The 22,958-nt window shown below is 37.7% G+C and overlaps 3 protein-coding genes across 12 annotated transcripts in view; 2 read left to right on the top strand and 1 right to left on the bottom strand.

Annotated features, from left to right (window-relative positions):
- fubp3 (far upstream element (FUSE) binding protein 3) overlaps positions 1-8,939 on the top strand; it is a 29,585-nt gene extending 20,646 nt beyond the window's left edge. For 4 of the 9 annotated variants that reach the window (XM_074618555.1, XM_074618553.1, XM_074618557.1 and 1 more), the window contains 7 exons: positions 2,792-2,952; positions 3,214-3,287; positions 3,906-3,985; positions 4,917-4,973; positions 5,215-5,265; positions 5,384-5,517; positions 7,492-8,939. In XM_074618555.1, the coding sequence (XP_074474656.1) occupies positions 2,792-2,952; positions 3,214-3,287; positions 3,906-3,985; positions 4,917-4,973; positions 5,215-5,265; positions 5,384-5,517; positions 7,492-7,500 (566 nt within the window). In that variant the 3' untranslated portion in view covers positions 7,501-8,939. The remainder of the gene's footprint in view (positions 1-2,791; positions 2,953-3,213; positions 3,288-3,905; positions 3,986-4,916; positions 4,974-5,214; positions 5,266-5,383; positions 5,518-7,491) is intronic. The other 5 variants (XM_074618554.1, XM_074618558.1, XM_074618560.1 and 2 more) reach the window with 3 other exon arrangements.
- traf2b (Tnf receptor-associated factor 2b) overlaps positions 1-22,958 on the bottom strand; it is a 171,352-nt gene that overhangs the window by 92,710 nt on the left and 55,684 nt on the right. The window lies entirely within an intron of this gene.
- prdm12a (PR domain containing 12a) lies at positions 15,285-21,516 on the top strand. Its single transcript, XM_074617737.1, has 5 exons — positions 15,285-15,672; positions 17,379-17,569; positions 18,471-18,626; positions 19,475-19,592; positions 19,733-21,516. Exons 1-5 carry the CDS (start codon positions 15,429-15,431, stop codon positions 20,173-20,175), a joined length of 1,152 nt encoding a protein of 383 aa, XP_074473838.1. The 5' UTR covers positions 15,285-15,428; the 3' UTR covers positions 20,176-21,516.

Below are 22,958 nucleotides of genomic sequence, written 5' to 3'. Positions count from 1 at the left end.
GCCGGTTTTGTCTATACTGCAAGTTGATTTTCATCTCTTCAATGTACGCCTGGGCCAAAATTTTATGTTTTCCTTTATTGCCTTTCAGTGGAATTGTGATGTTACATTCCTGTTTTACAAAATTAACTTGCCAAATTGATGTAAATGGTAATTAAAAAGTAACAGATGAAGTGTAAAGTTAGATTGGATGTGACTCAGCAGGTAGAGGAAGATCTAATAATCACAGGGTTCGTGGTTCAATCCCCAGATCCTCCTAGCCACATGTTGAAGTGTCCTTGGATAGAGACGGATCGCCAGATTGGGGAGTTTTGATTGTTCTCTCCGTTGGGTTTTCCTCCCACAGTCCAAATACACGCAGATTAGGTGGATTGGCGACTCATAAATTTCCCGTGAATGGTTGTCTATGCATCAGCCCTGTGATGGACTGGGGACCTGTCCAGGGCGTACCCCGCCTCTCGCCCAATGACAGCTGGTATAGGCTTCAGCCCCCCCACGACCCTCTAAAGGATAAGTGGATAAATGGATAGATGGAGAGATGGTTAATGTTCAATGAACTGATTAATCTACTAATTATTTCAGCTCTAGATCAGGGTATAAGACAGAGCGAGTTTATAGGAGCATCTAATTAACACAGTGAAAAGTACACAGACTAATTAAACAAACAAACCAGACTTTTCCTTTCTTTAAGTCCGTCTGATAAAGAGTTATCGTTGGAGGGTTGTCATTGGAAAAATAATGAAAAACCAAATTTAAACCTTTCATGGTGGAAGGTACTAAACATGTCTTTCCTGATTTATATTGATTATTAAAATACTCTTTTTAATATAATCTTCATCTCAACCGTACTGCCCACCCCTAGTTTGATGTAAAGCTGCAGTTTCCTTGTTACACAGTCTGGTAATGTTATTTTCCCTTGAGAGCCTGAGAGTTTTTCCCCACCAGCAGCTAACCAGTCCATTGGCTTCGCCTTGAATGCTGTCACCAGTTGCACTTTTGTATCCCCTCCTTTTCTCCAGCTCACTAAACCAGTCTCATTAATAAGGCCCGTATTATCTGCCCTCACTACAGCCCAGTCCATGAAATGAATAGTCAGGGTCTTCATTGCACTCTGCTGTCTGACTAGAAGAGCTCATAATGGCTTCATTAAGGCAGAAGTTTCATTTGGTTGACAATGGGTTAATGGCCCATGTGCAGTCTGTTGGCAGCAGGGAATAGGCTACGGGAGGAGGAGAGGTTTTTGATGAGCGTTTTCATTCGGAGGTCAGCCAGGGTCATCCGAGTGTCAGCCACAAGTGAACAAATGTGTAATTGATGTTGGGACAGCCCCGGTGTCCCCCCGGGAAGCACCCTCAGCCTTTTTCGTTCAGATGGGTATTGTGGAGGGGTGGGGGGGGGTCGGCGGCGTCTATTTGCCCCCCGTTCACTCCCTCCTCTCATCACAGAGGACAACACCGAGTCAAGAATGAAAAGGCTAAAAGAGACAAACGATATCCCAGAAGGAGGATACGCTTCAATTTTGGCCCTTTTCTCCTGCCGGCTATGTTTCATTTCTCCCTGCTGGTGTAATTGCTCTCCCCACACGTCGGGAAGCTGGCATCTGATGCCGCGGAGGGGGGGAGGTGTGCAGGAGATGTCTCCTTTTGTTTCCTGATTTGCATGGATGTTACCACAGAATGGTAGATAAGTGGTGAGACACAAGCCGGAGTCTTCATAAGGTAGCACGATCACACCACTTTAGTCGAGTGAGTCGGTGGGATTCCTGTGGAGGAAAGTTTGGCTTAATTCAGGCCACGTTCATATCCTAATGGATGGATGGTAGAAATGGGATTCACACATTAATTACTTACTCACTATGTGTTCACATCTTTGGACAACTTAAGACAGTTGTAGGATTACAGACTTGGGCGATAATTCAATATGATTTATCGTGTCTCAGTGGAATCGTATCATGATTAAATCATATATCAAGATATCTTGATGCACAATTGTCATCTAAATTGATAATAACAAGCACATACTAACTCAAATTTCTCAGAAAATCTGATTTAAAAATAGGCTTTGCCATGTGGTCATTTCATATAGATTATTTATTTATTGAATTATCAGAAAACATGCTGTATCGTGATATATATATATATATATATATTAGTTATCGAGATATGAAATTACCTATATTGGTATAGAAGATTTTGGCCATATCAGCCAGCCCTAATTACATTTAGGTTTAATTACATCGAACGAGACTTTGGCTGACGTGCTGACGGCTGAAATGTAACGTTAGGTCAAGCTGAACAAGGAATAATTCAACAACCGTAATGATGGAGAGAACTCGAACAAAGAAAGAGAAGCAGCGTCCCCAAATTCTGACATCAGAAATGTGAAAGAGTTTCGGGTGTTGTTTGCTATCGGAACAAGCAGTTCATTTTATATGTTAACACCTGTGTTGTGAAAATCTTATGAAAGCCACATACAAAAACAGCTTATCATATGTATAATTTAGAAACTTGGAACGATTAACTATTTTGATAATTGTCTAATCACTGAAGCAGTTTTCACCAATTCCTGGTTGTTAAATGTGAAGATTTGCTTTTTTACTTTATCTTTTGTGATAGTTAAGACATTTTCTTGAAGTTTTTGACATTTGATCAAAGAACAAAAGAAATGTGAGGACGTCACCTTGGGCTCTAATTTTTCTGTATTTTGTGACATTTCTAAGAAATAATAAATAAAGAAAATAATTGTTAGTTGCAGCCCTTTGTTAAATATTGTTTTTTGTTTGCTGTTCTTCCAGGTGGCGAAACCATCAAGAACATCAAAGAGCAGTCTCGTGCCCACGTGGAGCTACAGAGAAACCCGCCGCCCAACACCGACCCCAACGTGCGCATCTTCTCCATCCGAGGCACCCCTCAGCAGTTGGAAAAGGCTCGCCAGCTGATCGATGAGAGAATTGGGGTAGGTGGTCTGGCCCTGGCCCAAAAACACTATTGTCTGGCCTGATATTCATGAGCGCACATGTCAATGCGGAGAGCTGCCGGGTTGCTGTGGTGCTGGTGGCCAGCAGGATGTCACCAGAGGTTAAACATAAAGAATCCATCAAATGGACTTAATGGAGTGCATCAGCGCCCGGCCCTGCCCTCTGACCTTGCCTGTTGGCTCCCTTTTAAACACAAGTGTGGTCTCTCACTCGCCTCCTCTTCCCTTTCTCTGCTCTAGGGCCCAGGAATGGGGGGCAACAGCAGCTTCGGCATGAATCCCTACAACCAAGGACCAACCACTCCTCCTCAACAGTAAGCTTCAATTCCTCTCCAAACCACCTCACGGTTTCATGTCTTACAGGTCAAACGCATACTGATAAAGTGTAAGGTGGGAATCACCAGAGGCCCCACGATACGATATTATCACAATACTTAAATCATGATACAAACTTATTGCGATTTCGAACATTTTGTGATATGCTGAGTTTTGCAATAAGATTTATTGTGATATATTACCTTTTTTTCAACTGTATATTATTCAGTTTGTCAACATTTTTTTAATGTAATAAGATACCGTTTTCATTCTGTTCATCTCAGTTTTCATTCACATATCTCAAAGGTCAGGGAACCCCTTTAAATTTAGTAAAATTCTAAATTAAGCATAACTTTGGAACGTTATTTAGTGTTCTTCCAACAAGCTAACACAACATGGGGCACTCCAGCTTTAAAACTGAGCCTGCTACAACTTCTGAAAGACAGAATAGCGGCCGGATTGTTAACAGTTTAATAGTTTATATAATAAAAGATCGATACAATATTGCCACACAGAATATCATGATACTATGCTGTAACGATTTTTCCCCCATCTCTAATGAAGTGTAACACAGTGGCTTTTTATTACTCACATTCAATTGTCCTTTTGTTTTACATAAGTGGGGCTCAGACGTTCATGACCGGAGGATGGGGTACAACCTTTCAGATATGGCAGCCTCAAGGCCAACAGGACCACAGTAAGTAAAATGCACTAAGAACTATTCTAGCTGCTAAAGCTGCCTGACCAGATATCAATAGCGAGGCGAAGTCCCGCCCCTTTCCGGTGGACCACCACGGGACCTTATTTCAGAAACAAAATATGAACGGTAGTCAACGGCGAGAGACGAATAATTTCTTGATCCCGTTTGAATCGGGCCATGAATCACACGTTTGTCAGTTTAAAAGATAATTTTGCAAGTCAAGAAAGTATCAGTTTGTTGTAAAACTGTTGAAGTATCAGACTGTGAAAATACGTAATTAGAAAGACTACACACCTAGAAGTCGCAAGTGACGTCTCTCTCTCTGAAGCTACGATGTCTGTGTGTTTCGTACTGGGATTCACTCACAAGAGCAACAGGTTTCGCTCGTTTTTTTCTCTTCCCGGCTGATAAAAAGACCAGGAGTCGCTGAATAAAACGCATCAGGAGATAACGTTACATTTGTGTGTGGTCATAGCAAACATCATATGTGTGATTCATGGTGCAATTCATTCAAACGGCATCAAAAGTGATTGTCTCTTGCCGTTGACTACCGTACATATTTTATTTCCAAAATAAGGTCCCATGAGGGACACTGGAAGGGGATCTATCTGCCTTTATAGAAAAACACAACAAATAAAGAAATCTGATACTTTCCCAGCTAGATAATTTTGTCAATGAGGAAACACAAAATAACCCATAAGCTGCCAAAGTCAGGCTAGTTTTACCATTGAGCATTTCAAAGTTTTCAGCAGGCTGGGTTGAGATGGTCGCGCTCCCTGTGGCTAACCACCTCTTTCCTGCACAGCCAGATTTTAAATGTGCTGTCGATGGAAATCATTAGGAAACGGATGAGAGCAGGAGGTGAAAAGGGGAAAAGCAAAAGCCCGCTCTCAGTAACTCTGGTGGTGTTATCTGTGTCTGGTTTCAGGTCACAATGGATCCCAGACGAGCCAGATGGACTGGGAGCAGTATTATAAAAAGCTAGGCAAGAGAAAAGGATATTTATTCTACATTCTTGTTCCGCATAAGTTTAAATTTAATTCTTATATACACTTTGTTCACAAAAAGCCTGATGAAATCATGCACTTACTCACCATACTGGAAAGATTATTAGCATAAATCCTGCTTCTAATTTTAGTGTAAAACTCTGGTCACTTAAACTGAGGGGAAAAGCTGTATTTTAAGATTTGTATTAAATTGCAACTCTCCTTCTGTTTTGTTTTCAGGTCAGCAAAACCAAGCCCAGAGCACTGCTCCCGAATACAACAAAGCTTGGGGTGAGTACTTGTGGAAGTATTTTAGATTAAAGTTTGAGCTCAAACCTGCAGATGTGACTTCATTTCCTCTATTCCTGCTCTTCTGTTTCTCACTGTTGGATTATTTCCTCCTCTTCAGGCCAGACAGCTGGTCCTACATCTCAGCAGACCTCTAATCCTGACTACAACGCCGCCTGGGTTGACTTCTACAGACAGCCGATGGCCTACTTCAACCAGGGCGCACAGCAGCAGACACAAGCCCCGGGCCTTCAGGTGAGAACCAACTGTGCTTTCACAGATTAGTTCACAGAACAGATCTGTCAGGGTGAGAATGGTAGTTTCTCTTATTGTCAACAAATCCCATAAAAAAGCGTTAGTCTGTTTCTCTCTCTGACTTTTACTTTGAAGATGTAAACCTTTTAAACTGAATCGCTGTTTGCGTGATCCTGTTAAAATGGATCTAAAATACAAACCACAATAGCCAGAGCATTCATTCTTTTTGCAACAGAAAGCGAAGGCTTCTGTCTTTTCGCGTCATCAAGTTGTACGCTCGTGATGACGTCATTACGTTATGTGACATGCTGAACGTAACAAAACTATCAGAAAGCCTTTGCACTCGATCTGCTCATAAAAATTAGCATATCTCAAAAACTAAAAAATTTTCATAATTCAAATGACTTATGGAGTGTTAAGAAATATTTAGTTTGTTTCTACATTTAAAAATCTTTTGGATAAATATGTTTTGTGTTTATTTAGTAACATTTTATAAAAAAACATGTTCAATGTTTTATTATTATTTGACATAATTTCAGTACTTTTATCAATTATTTTGGTTTAATGACTTTTACTTGTACCTTAGGTTGTACAGATTCTAGGGATCTGAAGTATTTAAAGATACTCCAAGAAATTACATCATCATAAGAAAAAATACCAAAGTAGGCACTGGTGGACCATCAAGAGTTTAAAAGGGTTAAAAACATCTTACAAATATATATAGTTCAATTTATAAAAAGGCTCAGTCACTTCGTAGGACTGCTTTGAGCTGTAATTATTAGCAAATTTTACTTTATAACGAGTAAAACTGAGATGATTTGTGGATCGACAGAAAATTAATCTGCAACTACTTTCATAATCTCTTAATCTGTGAAAGGAAATGTGTTTTTAAATAGTTTTTGGACAACGATGGAGCTCCATGGCACAATTCTTACTGTACGGATTTGTTGGCAGTGAGATAAAATATCACCAGACTTTCCCTTTTAAACTCCAAACTAGGGCTGCAACTAACTCATTGTTTTCATTGTCGATCTGTTGATTATTTTGTCAATTAATCGATTAGTTGTTTGGCCTATAAAATATCAGAAAATGGTGAAAAATGTTGCTCAAAGTCCAAGATGACGTCCTCACATGTCTTGTTTTGTCTGCAATTCAAAGATATTCAGTTTACTGTCATAGAGGAGTAAAGGAACCAGAAAATATTCACATTTAAGAAGCTGGAATCAGAGAAATTTGACTTTTTGTTCTTTAAAAAAATTACTCAAACAGATTAATCAATTATCAAAATAAAGTTGCTGATTAATTTAACTCATCCTACCAACCGTTTTTACCATACAAGTACCACCGACTGGAGACCCTGAGAATAAACAACTACAAAATGTTATACTTATTTCTTCTCAAAACATGAATTAATTATGTAATTTAATGTCATCTGAAGAAAAAACATATTATTATATTAGTAAAGTTACAGTTAATTTGCACATTGTGTAAAAGGAAAATAGTCAGAGCACATGAAGAAACCTGTGTCTGCTGCATCCGTCTCCTTCAGAGTACCCCGACCCCCCTGATAGTGTGTGATGCTTTAAATTAGGACTCATGGAAAACATTTTATCCGTCTATACTATTCTATATGTTTTAACTGCATAGGCTGCAATTGGGTGCTTTTGACTGGGGTCCCCCAGGATGCCAATACATTAGTCCTTTTGAAAAAGCACAAATTAAAACAGAAAACAATGGTATGAAGTCATGAGGAACAAATTGATTAACAAAGTCATGACAAATTGCAGTGATAGAATAAAGCACCTGTGAGATATGACAAAGTAGACCCTTGGGGTCTGCGGGGACCCCAGTTGGTAGGACGAGGGTTAATAGTTGACAACTAATCGCTTAATCATTGCAAATGTCAGTGGAATCAGCTTCAATATGAGTGTATATATTATGAGAAATGATGAACAAACTGGTTTCCTTCTCCAGGATCATTAGGAGAAGACGCCCAGGTGAAAGACTTGAATCACTGAGGATGAAAACGACCCTTTTTTAACGGAGGGGGTTCTAGATTTGCAACGCCTTGAAGACTTTTTTTCTTAGTGAGAAACACTAGCTGTAGAATGACTTATATGATAAAGTAATATTTCTAAAAATCAGGAACAGTTATTTGTTACTAAATGCTTGTGTACACTGTTATTTTGGATAGACAGTATCTGGGATCCCTTTTTGGACTTGAGAGAGCTGTTTCGTTTTTCTATATTTTCCTGTCTTTGACTCAGATTGTACCGCCAAAATGAACCCAAGAGTTGTAACATTTCAAAAGGCAATATGATCTATTTTTTCTAGTTATGTTGAAATGAATCCATGATTATGTGCTTAGCAGTCTTGAGTACCATTTGTCATATGTCATAAGATGTTTAAAAAAAGCGTGTGTTAAAATGTTTTCCTTTTACATAATTCAGTGAAATGAAACTGTGATGTTTTGTTACAGGAAATGTATTTTTGTTACAAGGTTTAAAAAACACGGATTAATGTCAGCCAGTGGCAATAGCTCTAATTTAATTCCTCTTGTGCATTGTATGCTGTTTTTCATTGTCATTTTATTGTACTCTGGTTTAAGAAAAGGTGCAATATCTTATTTCACTTTTGAAACAAAGATGGGTTCTCTAATATTTTGACAGACTTTTAACTTGTAGTTTTAAGATGTTGTTTTTTTTTCAAATGGAAATGTCATGGATAATTTATTACAATTATCTGATATGATAGGATTTAGGGGGATGTTGCAAATAGCTTTTTTGCCTTTGCTACCTTGTAAAACTATGTATATATGCTCATATATTTGACTGTTAATTTAAAATATATATGTTTCATATATATATACTTATATAAAAATTTATTTTTTTTCCTGCGATCAGTGTTGCAGGAAAATTGTCCCTCTTTTTCTGTTCTGTTTTCATACTGAAAATGTTCAAAGATTGTGAATGTGTGATTTGAAATTTGATGTTGCATCTTGTTATGAAGAAAAAATAAGACGTGGTAGATTTTTGTGTATGTTCTGTACCTGAGCTATTCAAGACTGCTAAGCCTCTGTACTTCTACCTGTGTAATAATTAATATAGTATTTTTATGTTTTAAGTATTATGATCAAAACCTGTCTTTATTTGGTACCTCCCAGTTCACCAACGCCCCACTGAGCCCTCGCTGTGGACTCAGTGGGGCGTTGGACTCAGTCCAATGCTAATAACTTTTTAATTAATTTTTTATTTCTTTGTGTGATCTAATGTAATGCTATAAATGATGCATCATTATGGAAAAATGATTCTGGTATTAACGTCATTTCTTAATGAAAAGGGATATAATTTCAAAATGTCTAATTATGGTGTTTTTTTTTCCTTGTGTACAGTTAACCATGTATTAAAAACATCCAGACTACCTTTATTGTGTAATGTTAAGCTGATTTTCTGTTTAATTTGTGACATATTGTAATATTTTTATGTCTTTTGTTGTGTTTTGATACAAAGTGAAACTTTGAGATGACACATAAAGGATATAAAGGCCAACTGTATGTTTTATAAACAGAAACTATATTTTCTATAGTTTATATCCAGTTCTCGCATTCAAATAAATTTTACGCAAGCCTCTCTTGTGCTTGACTTAAACTGTCGTTAATGTAGTTTTGACACATGAAGATGCAGCTCATCTAGGGCTGCAACTAGGGATTATTTTCATTGTTGATTAATCTTTGAAATTTTTTCCTCGACTAATCGATTAGTTGTTTGGTCTATAAAATGTCGGAAAATTGTGAAAAATGTTGGATCAGTGTTTTCCAAAGCCCAAGATGATGTCCTCAAATGTCTTGTTTTGTCCACAACTCAAAGATATTCAGTTTACTGTCATAGAGGAGTAAAAAAAAAAAAAAGAAAATATTCACATTTAAGAAGCTGGAATCAGGGAATTTTGACTTTTTTTTTTCTTTCAAAAATCACTCACTGATTATCAAAAGTGTTGGCGATTAATTTGATAGTTGACAACCAATCGATTAATTGTTGCAGAATAACAGCAAATGCGAATTATTTCTGCATCTTGAGACAATATTTTAACAAATGGAACATAATTGTTCCAGGTGTGCAGATAAAAGTTAGTAGTTCTTTATTTGCTGCTTTATCAGCCGTTTACAATATTCTGACAAAGAAAAGTGGTGAAATTTTGGCTTTTTTGTGTGAAGTAAAAGAAGAAATTGTCTGTCTTTAGAAAATTGTTAGTCAACTTATACAAGAGCCTCTCATTCTTTCCACCTGACTTTACGGGTTAATTTTGTAGGCCTATATGAGCTTTAATACCACATCTGTCTGGTATCGGCATCCATATCTGAACCTGTTTTCTCTGCAGCCTGTCAGCTGAGGTTTCAGATGTAATGATGCCACAATGAAAATTTAAAGTTGACTGTCTTCTCATTATTTTCTTCTCATTATTTTCTTCAGACAGACGGTGTTTCATAAAGTGGCCACTGCAGAATTGGGTTTCTTTCTCCGATTACTACGTTAAATGACACATTTCAATCTCTGCTTTGCTCAGTAGTAGCAGATTTCATACACTTGGAAGCTCATTTCTCCCTCAACAATCCATGTAACATTTTTTATCCTTTCCCTCCTTGCACATGCTGACTGTCCACCAGCAGCAGCAGCCGCCCGTCCTCCCTCAGCTCTCCTGTCCATCTCCCCCTCCAGACCCCCCTCCAGCTTTGTCACTGCACATCTTTGCACTCAGCAGGGAGACTCCTGCCACAGTGGACCCTGAGCGGCCCCATACCGTCCACTGCATTGATGCAGTGCAGCTGTTTCCAAATCCAGCCCTTGATTTTGATCCTCTTCCTTCTTTTTAACGCGACGTCCCCGAGGACACTTCTGACCTGGTGGTCCTTTGTGGCCGTCTAATGATTTAGTTGTTCCAGGATCATTCGCAGACTGAGGTTGAGAGGCACGATTATTATTCATATAGACCATTCTTGGACACCTTTTTTCTCCTTCAGGGGTTATTTTATGCTGAAGCATTTAAACCCTCGTCCATATAAACAGGCAGGTAGAGAAGGATACAGTGGGACAAAAATATTAAGGTTCAAATTTTAAAGCACTTTGAAGCAAATTTGTGATTTTATGCCAATTTGACTTGACTATTAGCTACAAAATATACAATATAATGCAATTAAATAACAATCTATGACTTAAAATTAACAAACATATCAATCAAGAATATTATACACTTAAAAAAGTTGTATAAAATAATAAACAAATAATATATATTTGATTCACCTGTTTTTGTTATTTTGTATATCTTATATTCAAACTCAGATTCTTTCAAATAGATCTGCAGTTTCTGTAGGTGTGTGTTGTGTTCAGTGGTAGAAAGTTTTATTCAAGTACTGTACTTGTAATATACTTTAGTATTTGCATTTTCTGCTACTTTATGCTTGTACTGTACTACAAATCTGTTTCTAATGTTTTTATTAGGAAGTATGTGCATATTAGTGGTACAGACTTCTGTGAAGTGAATATCATGCCTCAGTTCAGATATGCAACAACAAACAAAAGACAAACAATAGCAGGAACTAAAAGCAAAACAAGACAACAAAAGAGAAAATCAAACACACAAAAATAAACCCCAAATACTACTTTACTACAAATCTGAGGCAAACATTGCACATTTTACATTTTTGTCAGCTATAGTTACCATGAAATATTACAAAATAATGATCAGCTTATAAAATATGATGCATGAAGCAACAATAAAACCATATAATATGATGAAAGGAGCCACTCACAATGAGGCAATGAGCAGTCCACTTTTACTTTTGACACTTAAAATACATTTATCTGATAATACTTCTGCACTTTTTAGTTGAAGTAAAATTTTATAGGCCGACAATCTGAGTAGTGCATCACTCCTGAATAATTCCTCTTTTAGCAAGAAATGGGTTTCTCATTGAGCCTTATTGATCTGTTTGGATTGTCTGCAGTGGCTGAAGAGATATTCAGATGTTTTAGTAAAAGTAGCAAAACCACAGTGTGGAAATACTCTGTTACAAGTCATGCATTCAAAATTGCACTTAAGTAAAAGTACAAAAGTATTAGCATCAATAGTAAAAGTACTCATGCAGAATGGACCATTTCAGAATAATATATTATTGGATTGTTATTATTGATGCATTAATGTCTAAGTATCACTAATGTTGCAGCTGACAAAGGTGGAGCTAATTTAAATATATCACATTAAATCATCATTTATTAGCTGAATATATTTTGTATTAATAATTTGAAAAGGCAAAGTACCTAAAGCTGTCAGATAAATGTGGTGGAGTGGAAGAATAAAGTAACATAAAATGGAATTACTCAAGTTCTTTAGTTCTTTATCTGTGCATAAAATAAAAGATAAAAAGGAACAGGAAAAGGAACCCACCTAACAATGAAATTGCAGCTGTATTACAATTTACAAACAGACACAAATACTTTCAAAAATATCTATTTCCAAAAAAGAAATGCTGGAGATAAAAAAGACAGGAAGGAAAAAATATATAAATAAATAAAAAACAGGATAACAATAACAAATATTTGCACTATTTTCATACACACTATCCATCTAATTTACACAATATTGTATTCTGTCAAGTAAAGTTCCTCAAAATGACTTGAGTACATATGTTTAGTTACTTTTCTCCACATGGTAAAGAGGAAGAAAATACAGTGACTCTAATGCATGTGGAGTTTTTTGCATTGAATTGAGTGATGAATGAATGAATCCACTTTTCCAATTTAATATTTTATTCTAAACAATTTAAAACAGACACAAATACTTTCAAAAAGATCTATTTCCAAACAAGAAATGCTGGAGATAAAAAGACAGGAAGGAAAAAATATAAATAAATTAAAAAAAACAGGATAACAATAACAAATATTAGCACTACTTTCATACTATCCATCTTATTTACAGAATATTGTACTCTGTCAAGTAAAGTACCTCAAAATGACTTGAGTAAATGTGTTTAGTTACTTTTCACCACATGGTTAAGAGGAAGAAAACGCAGTGAATCTAATGCATGTTGAGTTTTTGCATTGAATTGAGTGAATTAATCCACTTTTCCAATTTAATATTTTATTCTAAACCATTTAAAAGCTGTTTTCCTCGCTGTGTAAATGAAGGTGCAGCTCCTCCACATCAGGCAGGTGTCCTGACTCCCCCCACATGTCCCCCATGTCCCCCTGTCCAACAAGAGAGAGAGGGATGGGGGGAGAAAAGCTCCTTTAGGGGGGGAGGAGAGACTTCACCACCTTTCTCTCTCTCTCACCTTTGCAACAGATGAGCTGATCTTCAGTCTCCTCCACACTGAGACAGCCAGCTACCTTAATCTGCTTTTAATGACCTGCGGAGGATCCCCAGAGACTCTGCTCTCTCTCTCAGCTGGTTGGACCGCAGCAGTTTGAACAAGTGTGTGTGTGTGTGTGCGCGTGTGTGCGTGTGCGAGTCCGACTCACTGATTCATAATATGACTATGAATATATCTTTGTGTTTTAAATGTGGATTATTTATTCTAGCAGGATAAATTCTTATTTCTAAGGCGCAAAAAAAAAAAACATGAAAAAAAAAAATTCAACTTTTCCAGCTTAAATCTAATGACCTTATACTAATTTTATAATTTGCCTTATATACTCTCAGTTATTTTGTCATTAAATCCTAAACGTTCACATGCATTATTTGAACATGACCGAGTCTATTTATCTCAACCTTTTCTTCTCTCCTTGATAGGCGTTAAACTCTGCCATTTATCCGCTTTTCTCTTTCATAGCTTTCCCACCAGCTCTTTGAAATAAAACAATTACCGCATTCTTTTATGCAATAATTGTCAATCATCCACATTAAATTGATAAGCTTTAAATGGACAGAATAATAGCTCAAATTGTTTTACAATGGCACAGCTAAGCAGGATGATTTGCTATTGCTGACATGCCCGCAGGCTTTACTAGCTCCACATAATGCCATAAGGTTAATGCAGAAATAAGCAAATCAAATCCATGCGTTACCCCAATTCAATTCATTTAATTCCTCTTTAATAAAGAAACTAGCCCACCCTCCTTATCCCCCCAGCCATTTACCTCGGATTTGTGCAATGAATGCTATAAATGTAAATCAATCTAGATGAGAAAGAATCCCATTGAAAGCGCACAGAAATTTCATCTGGGAAAAGCAGACCAATGTAGGAGGAGCCCAGCTCATAAAAAGCAGCTGTTTTTCACACTAATCTTTTTTCGTGCTCTGTCACTCACCTTGCCTTTTCACTATCTCCTCAGCTCAAAAAAACTATTGTATTTAGTTGCCATATCTTCTTTTTCATTACATTGCCATAATCCATATTCGTTCAGAGAGAGAGAAAGAAAGAAAGAAAGAAAAGAGAGAGCACAACTTGCCCATTTTCTTTTCTGGACAATCCTCCTTGTAGTTGTTGGAGTGAAAAGAGGAGTGCATGGATGTCAAATTGCCCCTCAAAAACACCATGAAAGATTGATTTGCAGCACTTTTCAGGGCCCTGACATTACTTGAATAGGAAACCTGTGAGCCATGGATGGAATAAAGATGTCCTCTCTGCTGGAAGAAGAAGGAAAACTGCCCATTTAGCCCCCCAGTCCATCAAGCCAGAAGAAATAGGCAAGGAGAGGAAAAAACACTGTGACTATAGAGAAGAAAAGGTTCCGTATATACTCATCTAAACGGTGTCACAATACCGAGGGGGCTCCGAACATCCATGAATATTAAACCGCTTATACCTTCAACAAGGGCTTCTTGAAGAAGTGAACCACGTCAAAAGCAGCTTTGCATTTTTTTTGCATGTGAACAATGCTGTAAAAAAAAAAAAAAAAAAAGTCCAGTTTGTTTCCATTCTTGTTATTCCCGCGCTAAACTCCTCTCACACACAAAAAAAATTATATTACCACCACATGAATACCAAATGCATGAGAAAAAAATGGGCGAGCAACTCCCAGACTCAATAATGACCCACTTCTGTGGACAAAATCATCACTTCAACTCACTGAAAATGATCTTTATTTTATTATTGTTTTTTACACTGTGTTGCATAATTTTTAGTAATGCATGATTTTTTTTAAACAGAGTGCAATTGTTTAAAAATGTGCTACAGAGTGTTAGTATAACCTTAGTGCAATATTTGCACTATCTGTTTATATCATGTTTATAGCTTATTTTGTGTATTGTATATTGGTAGAATCAAATTTTTTTTATTCTTATTTTATTCTAACGTTTTTATCTATTCTTTTGTTATTATACTGTTTAACTTGCACCAAACAAAACCAAAGCAAATTCCTAGTGTATACCTCTTACACCTGGCAATAAACACCATTCTGATTCTGATTCTGATTCTTCTTATGCTTTTTACGCACTTTAAACTTTTAATTTATAAAGTTTTCGATTTAAAAAGAAATACTCAATTTTATTTATTTATTGTCATTTTTTCATGCATTTGCAGCTTTGCACAAAAGTGTTGCATTAATTTAAAGCCCAGATATTTACAAAAATAAAGTTTTTGCATGCACTCTTCTTGTCTGTGCTGTGTGTTTTAATGTGTGTGCTGGTGTTTTTGGTGCATCAGGCAGCGTGCAGGTCCACACACACACACGGTGAGGGGTGTGTCATTAATAAGTAATTAGACAGGGGTCACACCAGACACTTCTATAAAGACACCCTCACAGCCTGCAGGGCAGCTTTACGCACAGTCAGTCTGGAGCAGAAGGACGCACTGAGGAGCAGCTCTGGGTGTCCACCTCTTCTTCTTCTTCTACTACTCTCTTTTTTATCGCTCCACTTCGCAGCTGCACCGCTGTTCATCATTCAGGGGTTTTCTTTTTTTTATAATTTGCAACATGGGCTCTGTGCTACCCGCCGATGCTATGAGTCTCAAGTCTGGATTTAAGTGTCCGAGCCGCTCGCTGTCGGACGTGATCACCTCGGACATCCTGCACAGCTTCTTGTACGGCAGGTGGAGGAACGTGCTGGGCGAACACCTGGCGGAGGAGCGGCAGAGCGGCAGCAGCGGCACAAGCGGCAGCAGCGGCAGCCCCAAGACCGCGTTCACAGCAGAGGTGCTGGCTCAGTCCTTCGTCGGAGGTAGGCTCGCATGCTGCTTTATTATGGGACTTTTTTTATTTAAATTTTAATCCTGATTGTTTTATATTATTGTTAAGAATGTTTGGAAGTTTTTTCATTGTGGGTTTGTAGACTAATTTAGGAGATTTTTACACATTTTATTGAAATTAAATGTGTTTAATAAAAATGATGATTTGATTGCAGTTTTATCTCCTCAGCTCCAAAAAAAACCCTCCGCTATTGTATTTAGTTGCCATATCTTCTTTCCCATTACATTGCCACATAATCCATATTCGTCCAGAGAGAGAAAGAGAGAAAGAAAGAAAGAAAGAAAGAGAGAGCAACAACTTACCCATTTCTTTTTCTGGACAATCCTCCTTGTAGTTGTTGGAGTGAAAAGAGGAGTGCATGTATGTCAAATTGCCCTCAAAACAAGAAATTAAATGTGTTAAATAAAAATCATGATAATATATATATTGCTTATCTTATGTAATTTCCTACAAATGTGTAGTCCTATCACTGAAATCCAAAAGATTGTTTTTTAATTTTTCCAACTGACAGCTACATTTTTTGTCCAAATAACATCATCACATTATTTCGAGAAGCTCCCACATCCTGCACAAGAAACTAAAATAACATTCACATTTATTTCCCAAAGTTTCTCTCACTAACTTGTTGCTGTTTTTCTGCATTTTGCTGCTTTTATTTGGACCCATTTAGCGCGTGAACCCTTCCAGAGCTCGAGGACCTCGCGCTCAGAGGCTCGTTAGTCGTGTAACTGCCGCTGATTGAAAGACGCAGGGCATTAAATTCATTTGGTTAACTTTGTGCTTGACCTGGGAAAGTTTCCACTTAAACCTCTTGGAGAGAAAAGGTTTCCTTTCTTTGAGATGTCCCGGGTTTTTATCCCGCATTCATCAATCTCCGGACAGTCTCTTTTCCTCTCTTGGCAGCTATGGGGCTCCTGAGCTTTTCTCTTTCTCTCTCCTTTAAAAGATTTGCTGTTCCTCGCATAATGCACCGTGAAGGCTAAATCTAATGCTATTCATTGCATGTCAACCATCTAATCGCCTTTCCATTTTTTTGTTGCAGAAATTCCTGAGTCTTTTAAACAAGTCCTCGTTTCATTCAGCGCAAATTTATTGCTACAAAGTTCTTAAAAGGATAATGAATTTGGAATTAGCCGTTTTCTTTTTCCAGTAAACTTTAATGAATATCACATCTGAAGCATGACAAATTGTTGGCCCCTGAGCAATAGAGGACCATTTAACCCCCTCGAGGCCTCTCGGCTTCTTTTTTTTTCGCAGCCTTAAAAAAAAAAAAAAAGAATCTTTGATTTTGACATTAAAGAAGTTTTTTTTTTCTTTTTCTCCCTTTCTGATGCGGATGAAAATGCTTTCCGAGGGGTTTTTCTCTGCACAACAAAAACGTTCAATTCAACCAGATAATCGAATTAAACGGAGGATAAAGTGTAGCTTAATATTTCGTGACTAAAATAAGATCCAGTCCATTTGCTGCTTTCAGGGACTTTTTTCCAGCAATCATGTTCCATGAGACGCTTTGGCATCCCTGCTGAACAACAGTCTCTGCTTTATCCGAATTACATTTTGTGCCATTTTACGCATTCTTTACGCACTTTTTTTTTTAAATCAATTTGATGCACAGTCTAGTTTTACTTTCCATTTTGCATGCTCACACATTTTCTTTTCTTTTTCTATGTTTTGCAGAGGTGCAGAAGCTGTCCAGTCTGGTGCTGCCCAGTGAAGTCATCATCGCTCAGAGCTCCATCCCTGGAGAAGGTCTGGGCATCTTCTCAAAGACCTGGATCAAAGCAGGGACCGAGATGGGCCCCTTCACAGGCAGAGTCCTGTCCCCTGAACACGTGGACCTGCTCAAGAACAACAACCTCATGTGGGAGGTGAGCTGAGAGACTTACATTACTGATGGAGTTCATTCATTCATTCATCCTGCAGGACAGTAACATCCTGTACTGTAAACAATTGCTGTTAATTCACAGCAGGATTTCAACAGTAATAACCTGTTATTGCTAAAAACAGTGCTTTACTGTTAATACAAAAGAAAACCTGTTAAATTACGCTCATAGGCCGTTTTTTAACTGAACTATAATGCATTCTTAAAAAAACAGCACTTTACTGCTGATCTGGTCTAAAGTATCATCAGTAACAGTTTCATGCAGTATTTTTTAATTCTGGGACCTGATCTGCACATGTGAGGCTTGTACATTGTACATGATTGGAAAATCCGTGAATTATCTCTGTTCTTCCCTCACATGTTGTTCTGGTTTGCATTCTGTGCTTGTAGCCAGCTAGAGACAGACATTTTTGGGAAAAGTGTCAACAAGTCTATTATAGCCTTTTTCCTAACAAGTGCCTTTAATTGTATTTAGTGTGACTATTCCTGTCTGTAACCTGCTAAGTCTATTCATCTAGGCAAACATTAATGTCTATTAAAATCAATGTAAAAAATACAACCTAAATAGTGCATTAAAACAAATCAGTAAGATAATGTAAAAGAAATGTGAAAAACAGCTATATAATGTATCTTTAAACAGTAAATTAACTGTAAAATACTGTGAAATTAATTTAAAAAAAAAAACCCAGTTCAAACTTTATTTTTCATTAACAGTACAAAGCTGTACATTTCAGCGACAGTATAATAATGTTAATTTTACAGTAACATTAAGGCAACCCTGATGCCAGTTCTTTACTGTTATTTTACTGGGAAATTCTTGACAGTGTGTGTGTCTGTGTGTCAGAGTCAGTGTTTTCTAACTTCCTTATGATCTTGTGTGCTCTCAGGTGTTCAATGAAGACGGCTCTGTGCGCTACTTCATCGATGCCAGCCAGGAGGACCAACGCAGCTGGATGACTTACATCAAGTGCGCCCGAAACGAACAGGAGCAGAACCTGGAGGTGGTGCAGATCGGCAGCAGCATCTTCTACAAGGCGGTGGAGGTGAGATTATACACTTTTAAGATTGTTTCTGTGCATTTATAGCTTGTGAGAATAATACTGTAGGTCTGTAAACACTGACTGGGCCTATGGGTGACTTTATGTTGTTTTTTTTGACGACCACCAACAATGTGAATTAATGTCTTTGAGAGCAGCGCCGCCTACTGGACAATGAAAATGTGATTTCTGTAATTCGGCTAGATTGATTTGCATCAATCACAGAAGGCAAGGCAAGACAGCTTTATTTGTATAGCACATTTCAGCAACAGGGCAATTCAAAGTGCTTTACATAAACATTCAAGAACATTTCGACAAAGTGCAAAAGAACATTAAGACATAATTAAAACAGTTATAAAAATATTAAAGATTAGAAAATAAAAGCAAGCTAAAAAATAAAAGCTAGGATAAAAGCTTAAATAGAATATAACACACAAGAGTAAAAGCTCTAGTGCAGTATAAGATCATCAATATTGGTTTAATAAAAGGCAGCAGCAAACAGGAACGTTTTAAGCTTTGATTTAAAAGAACATTAACACATAATTAAAACAGTTATAAAAACATTAAAGATTAGAAAAAATAAAAACAAGCTAAAAATAAAAACTATAGGATAGAAGCTAAAATAGAATATAACACACGAGTAAAAGCTGTAGTGCAGTATAAGATCATTATATGGTTTAATAAAAGGCAGCAGCAGCAAACAGGAAAGTTTTAAGCTTTGATTTAAAAGAACTCAGAGTTGGAGCTGGTCCTGCAGGTTTCTGGGAGCTTGTTCCAGATATTTGGTGCATAAAAACAGAACAGCAAATTTCAATCACTTATTTATAATCTGACCTTTGCCCTGTCTTCCTCAGACCATCCCACCAGACCAGGAGCTTCTAGTCTGGTATGGAAACACCCACAACACATTCCTGGGAATCCCTGGAGTTCCTGGAATAGATACAGAAGAACATCTGAAGAAAACCAGGACTGGTGAGTAGTTTTACGGATCAATATCAGGGTTTTTAGTGAGTTTATTTCTTTGTGGTTCATTTTTAGAAGACCAAACCTCAGCAGCAGCATCTGAGACAGACTTAAACTCATCTCCCTCCTCTTTTATTCCCTCTCTCCAGATGAATCCCACCCCTGTGACGGCCCTTCCTCCTGCTCTCCACCCGCCTGCCCCACCACAGCGTCGCGGATGCGGTGCGTCATCTGCCACCGCGGCTTCAACTCGCGCAGCAACCTGCGCTCCCACATGCGCATCCACACTCTGGACAAGCCCTTCGTCTGCCGCTTCTGCAACCGCCGCTTCAGCCAGTCGTCCACGCTCCGCAACCACGTGCGCCTGCACACCGGAGAGCGGCCCTACAAGTGTCACGTGTGTCAGAGCGCCTACTCGCAGCTGGCGGGCCTGAGGGCGCATCAGAAGAGCGCGCGGCACAGACCGGCTGCGCACGCGGCAGAAGCAGCATCCAAAGTGTCCCCTCCTCCGCCCCCACAGATGACGGCCATGACCCACCAACACCACCAGATGCCCACCATGGTGCACCACATCCCCACCATGGTGCTATGATGACAGAATAACATGGAGGGACAAAAGAACAACGTTGCACTTTAGATGATACAGCTGTAGTGGAGACATTAAGGAGATCCTGATGAGACTATAAGGAAATAAATGAGTTGATGTGACTACGATACGATAATATGATAATACTTTAGTGTCAGACAGGTCTGAAATTTGTTTTGCATCACAGCAGCTCCATTTGCAACATCACAGAAAGGACAAAGACAAGAAACAAGGATACATACATTTAAACATTACAATCACAGAGGATGATATTCAGGGCCCTTCATCGTACCTTTACCTGGGATTAGGCTCCATATTTAGTTTTAGGATTGACTGGTGCGCAAAAGAGTGCTTCAGTCTAACCTTATTAAATCGTGGAACCCTGTATCTCCGATTTGATGGTAGCAATTCATATTCACTGTTCAAAACATGGTTGGGGTCAGAGACGATGGTGTTAGCCAGCCTTAAGATGTTATTATGATAGGCTGATTCATAGAATTTCTCAAGGGGTTTGACCTACAATCTTTGAGCAGGTTTTCATTTGGTGGAGCAGTTTTGACTTTAAAGTGGTGGACAAACTCTTGTACCATGTAGTATAACAATACTGTAGAACACTCATAATCACAGAGGTAAAAAACAAAAGAAGAATTAGTTTACTCGCCCCAAAAGACCTGAGGCGCGGAGAAAGTAAATTCTTTGTTTTGTCTTTTTACAGACAAATTCAATGTGGTCTTTCCAAGATAACAGATGATTCAATCATTACGCCCAAATATTTATATGAAAATACCTGCTGTATTTTTTCATTATGAATAACAATAGGAACTTTATGAGAGTCAGATGGTGAACCAAATACAATTTATTCCGTTTTCTTTGTGTTAAGCTTAAGAGCATTACTATAAAGCATACTGTAAAGCATCTCGCAAAGACATTTGAATATGTTGCCTTATTTGTATTGCTTGTTTCTTGGGCTATCACGTGATCAAAATTCCAGCAGAAAGTTGTTTTAATGTTTTGTCTGTGTGCTGAAAAACAAGTGTGTTTGAAGATTTTACAAAAAAAGTTGTTATTCTCTGTGTAATCTTAAAACCAAGTGTCATAAAAATCACTACAAATATGAGACAAAAACCAGATATTTTCTACATTTTTAGACTGTTTTATTTTGCATCACATCCTCACCAGCTCAGGTGAAAACTACAGTGAGAGATTTGTACAGTGAGTAGAGACTAAGGGATGTGGCCGCCGGTGTACATTGTTTCAGCTGCATCCTTCCACACTGTAAATGGAAATTGTCACTTTAACCTTGCACAGACTGTATCTACTATACTGTTGTGTAATTGTAAAATTGTATTGTATGCTATACTGTACATGTGAATGTAAATACATTTGTGCTTTCTTCTATTCTAAATAAATATGATATGATATTACATATGATGGTAATTATTGTAGGAAGTCACCCATCAAAACACCTGTTGCAGCCAGCATACTATCAACACTGAGCATATACAGTCTTTTCCTGTTCAGTCATGGGGTTGACACTGACTTTCATCTAATAATATAAAATAATATAATATAATATAATCTTAGTAGTTTACTTAACTGTGCGCCTAACAAAAAATTACGACTTCTGAAGAATTTTTGTCAAGGATGATACCAAGTTTGAAATAAAAACAGGAAAGAGTCCATCACTTAAACCCTTCTTTTATGAAGACATAATCATTACTAAGAAATACACACTTTGCCAAGGTGCTTGCAAATAATCTAATGGTTTGTTTTCGTTGATCATATCAATTGAGAGTCAGTTTTGAGGTGTGAAATCAAGAAAGCTTTGATTCTATAAATAAATCTTCCAACTGTAGCAGGCAGGGTGGAACACAAAACAGGTAAATGCACTTTTCATTTTGACATAAAAGAAAAGTTCTTGAGGATTTTGCTCATAGGTGATAGCAACAAAGCCTCTGCCTTTAAAGAACCTTTTAATGTTTTTATAGGTCATATCAGTAGAGCATCAGATTTAAGAAGTGAAATCCAGAGAAAAAGTCTTGTTTTTAGTTCTGTAAACCCCAAATACCCCGTGGTGTAGAAGAGGGTATACGCAGGTATACAAGGTCTGCCATCCTCTTTTCTGACGGTTTATAATATATCCACTAATAAGCCAAAAATACACTGGAAAATATATAGAAGACCCACTTCCCCCTCTGTAACCTACCCATCTACCTAGTAGTACACCCACCTCATCAATGACCACTACACCACTGAGAATACCAGTACATATAGGCAAGTGGCTGAGGAAAGGTAACCAGCACATTGGCTCAGTGCTGCAGGTGTGAATGTGCTTTTTTGTCTGTGTGTTACACCTGTGATAGTCTGCTAACTCGTCCAGAATGTACCCGGAGGCCTCCATATAATAATTGACCATAATTGACATATATAAGAGGTAATTTATCTCACAGGCTTGCTCAATTCTAATACTATTTTGCTTTGAAAGATACTTTTCTTAAATAATGTGTATTTTATTACTTGGAGTATTCATAATGTTTTTGTTATGTGGTGTGTGGGTGTATGTTTTGATGTTTTAATGAATAGCCGGATGGGTCAAAGGCAATTTTCACAAAGGCCACTTTGTGGACAATAAAGTCTATTCTATCTTCATTGAAACAATTAAATGCACATAAAAGTAGCTATTAATATTAGGGCTGTCCCGAATACCATTTTTTTGGGCTTCGAAGCTTCGGTGAGAAATATTCGAAGGTATTCGAAGCTTCGGGACGATGCCGCTGCCGAACTACTAT

This window comes from Sebastes fasciatus, chromosome 19 (assembly GCF_043250625.1).
Source record: "Sebastes fasciatus isolate fSebFas1 chromosome 19, fSebFas1.pri, whole genome shotgun sequence".
Lineage (NCBI taxonomy): Eukaryota > Metazoa > Chordata > Actinopteri > Perciformes > Sebastidae > Sebastes > Sebastes fasciatus.
The sequence above is the reverse complement of the archived record's forward strand: the minus strand, read 5'-3'. Positions and strand labels throughout refer to the sequence as shown.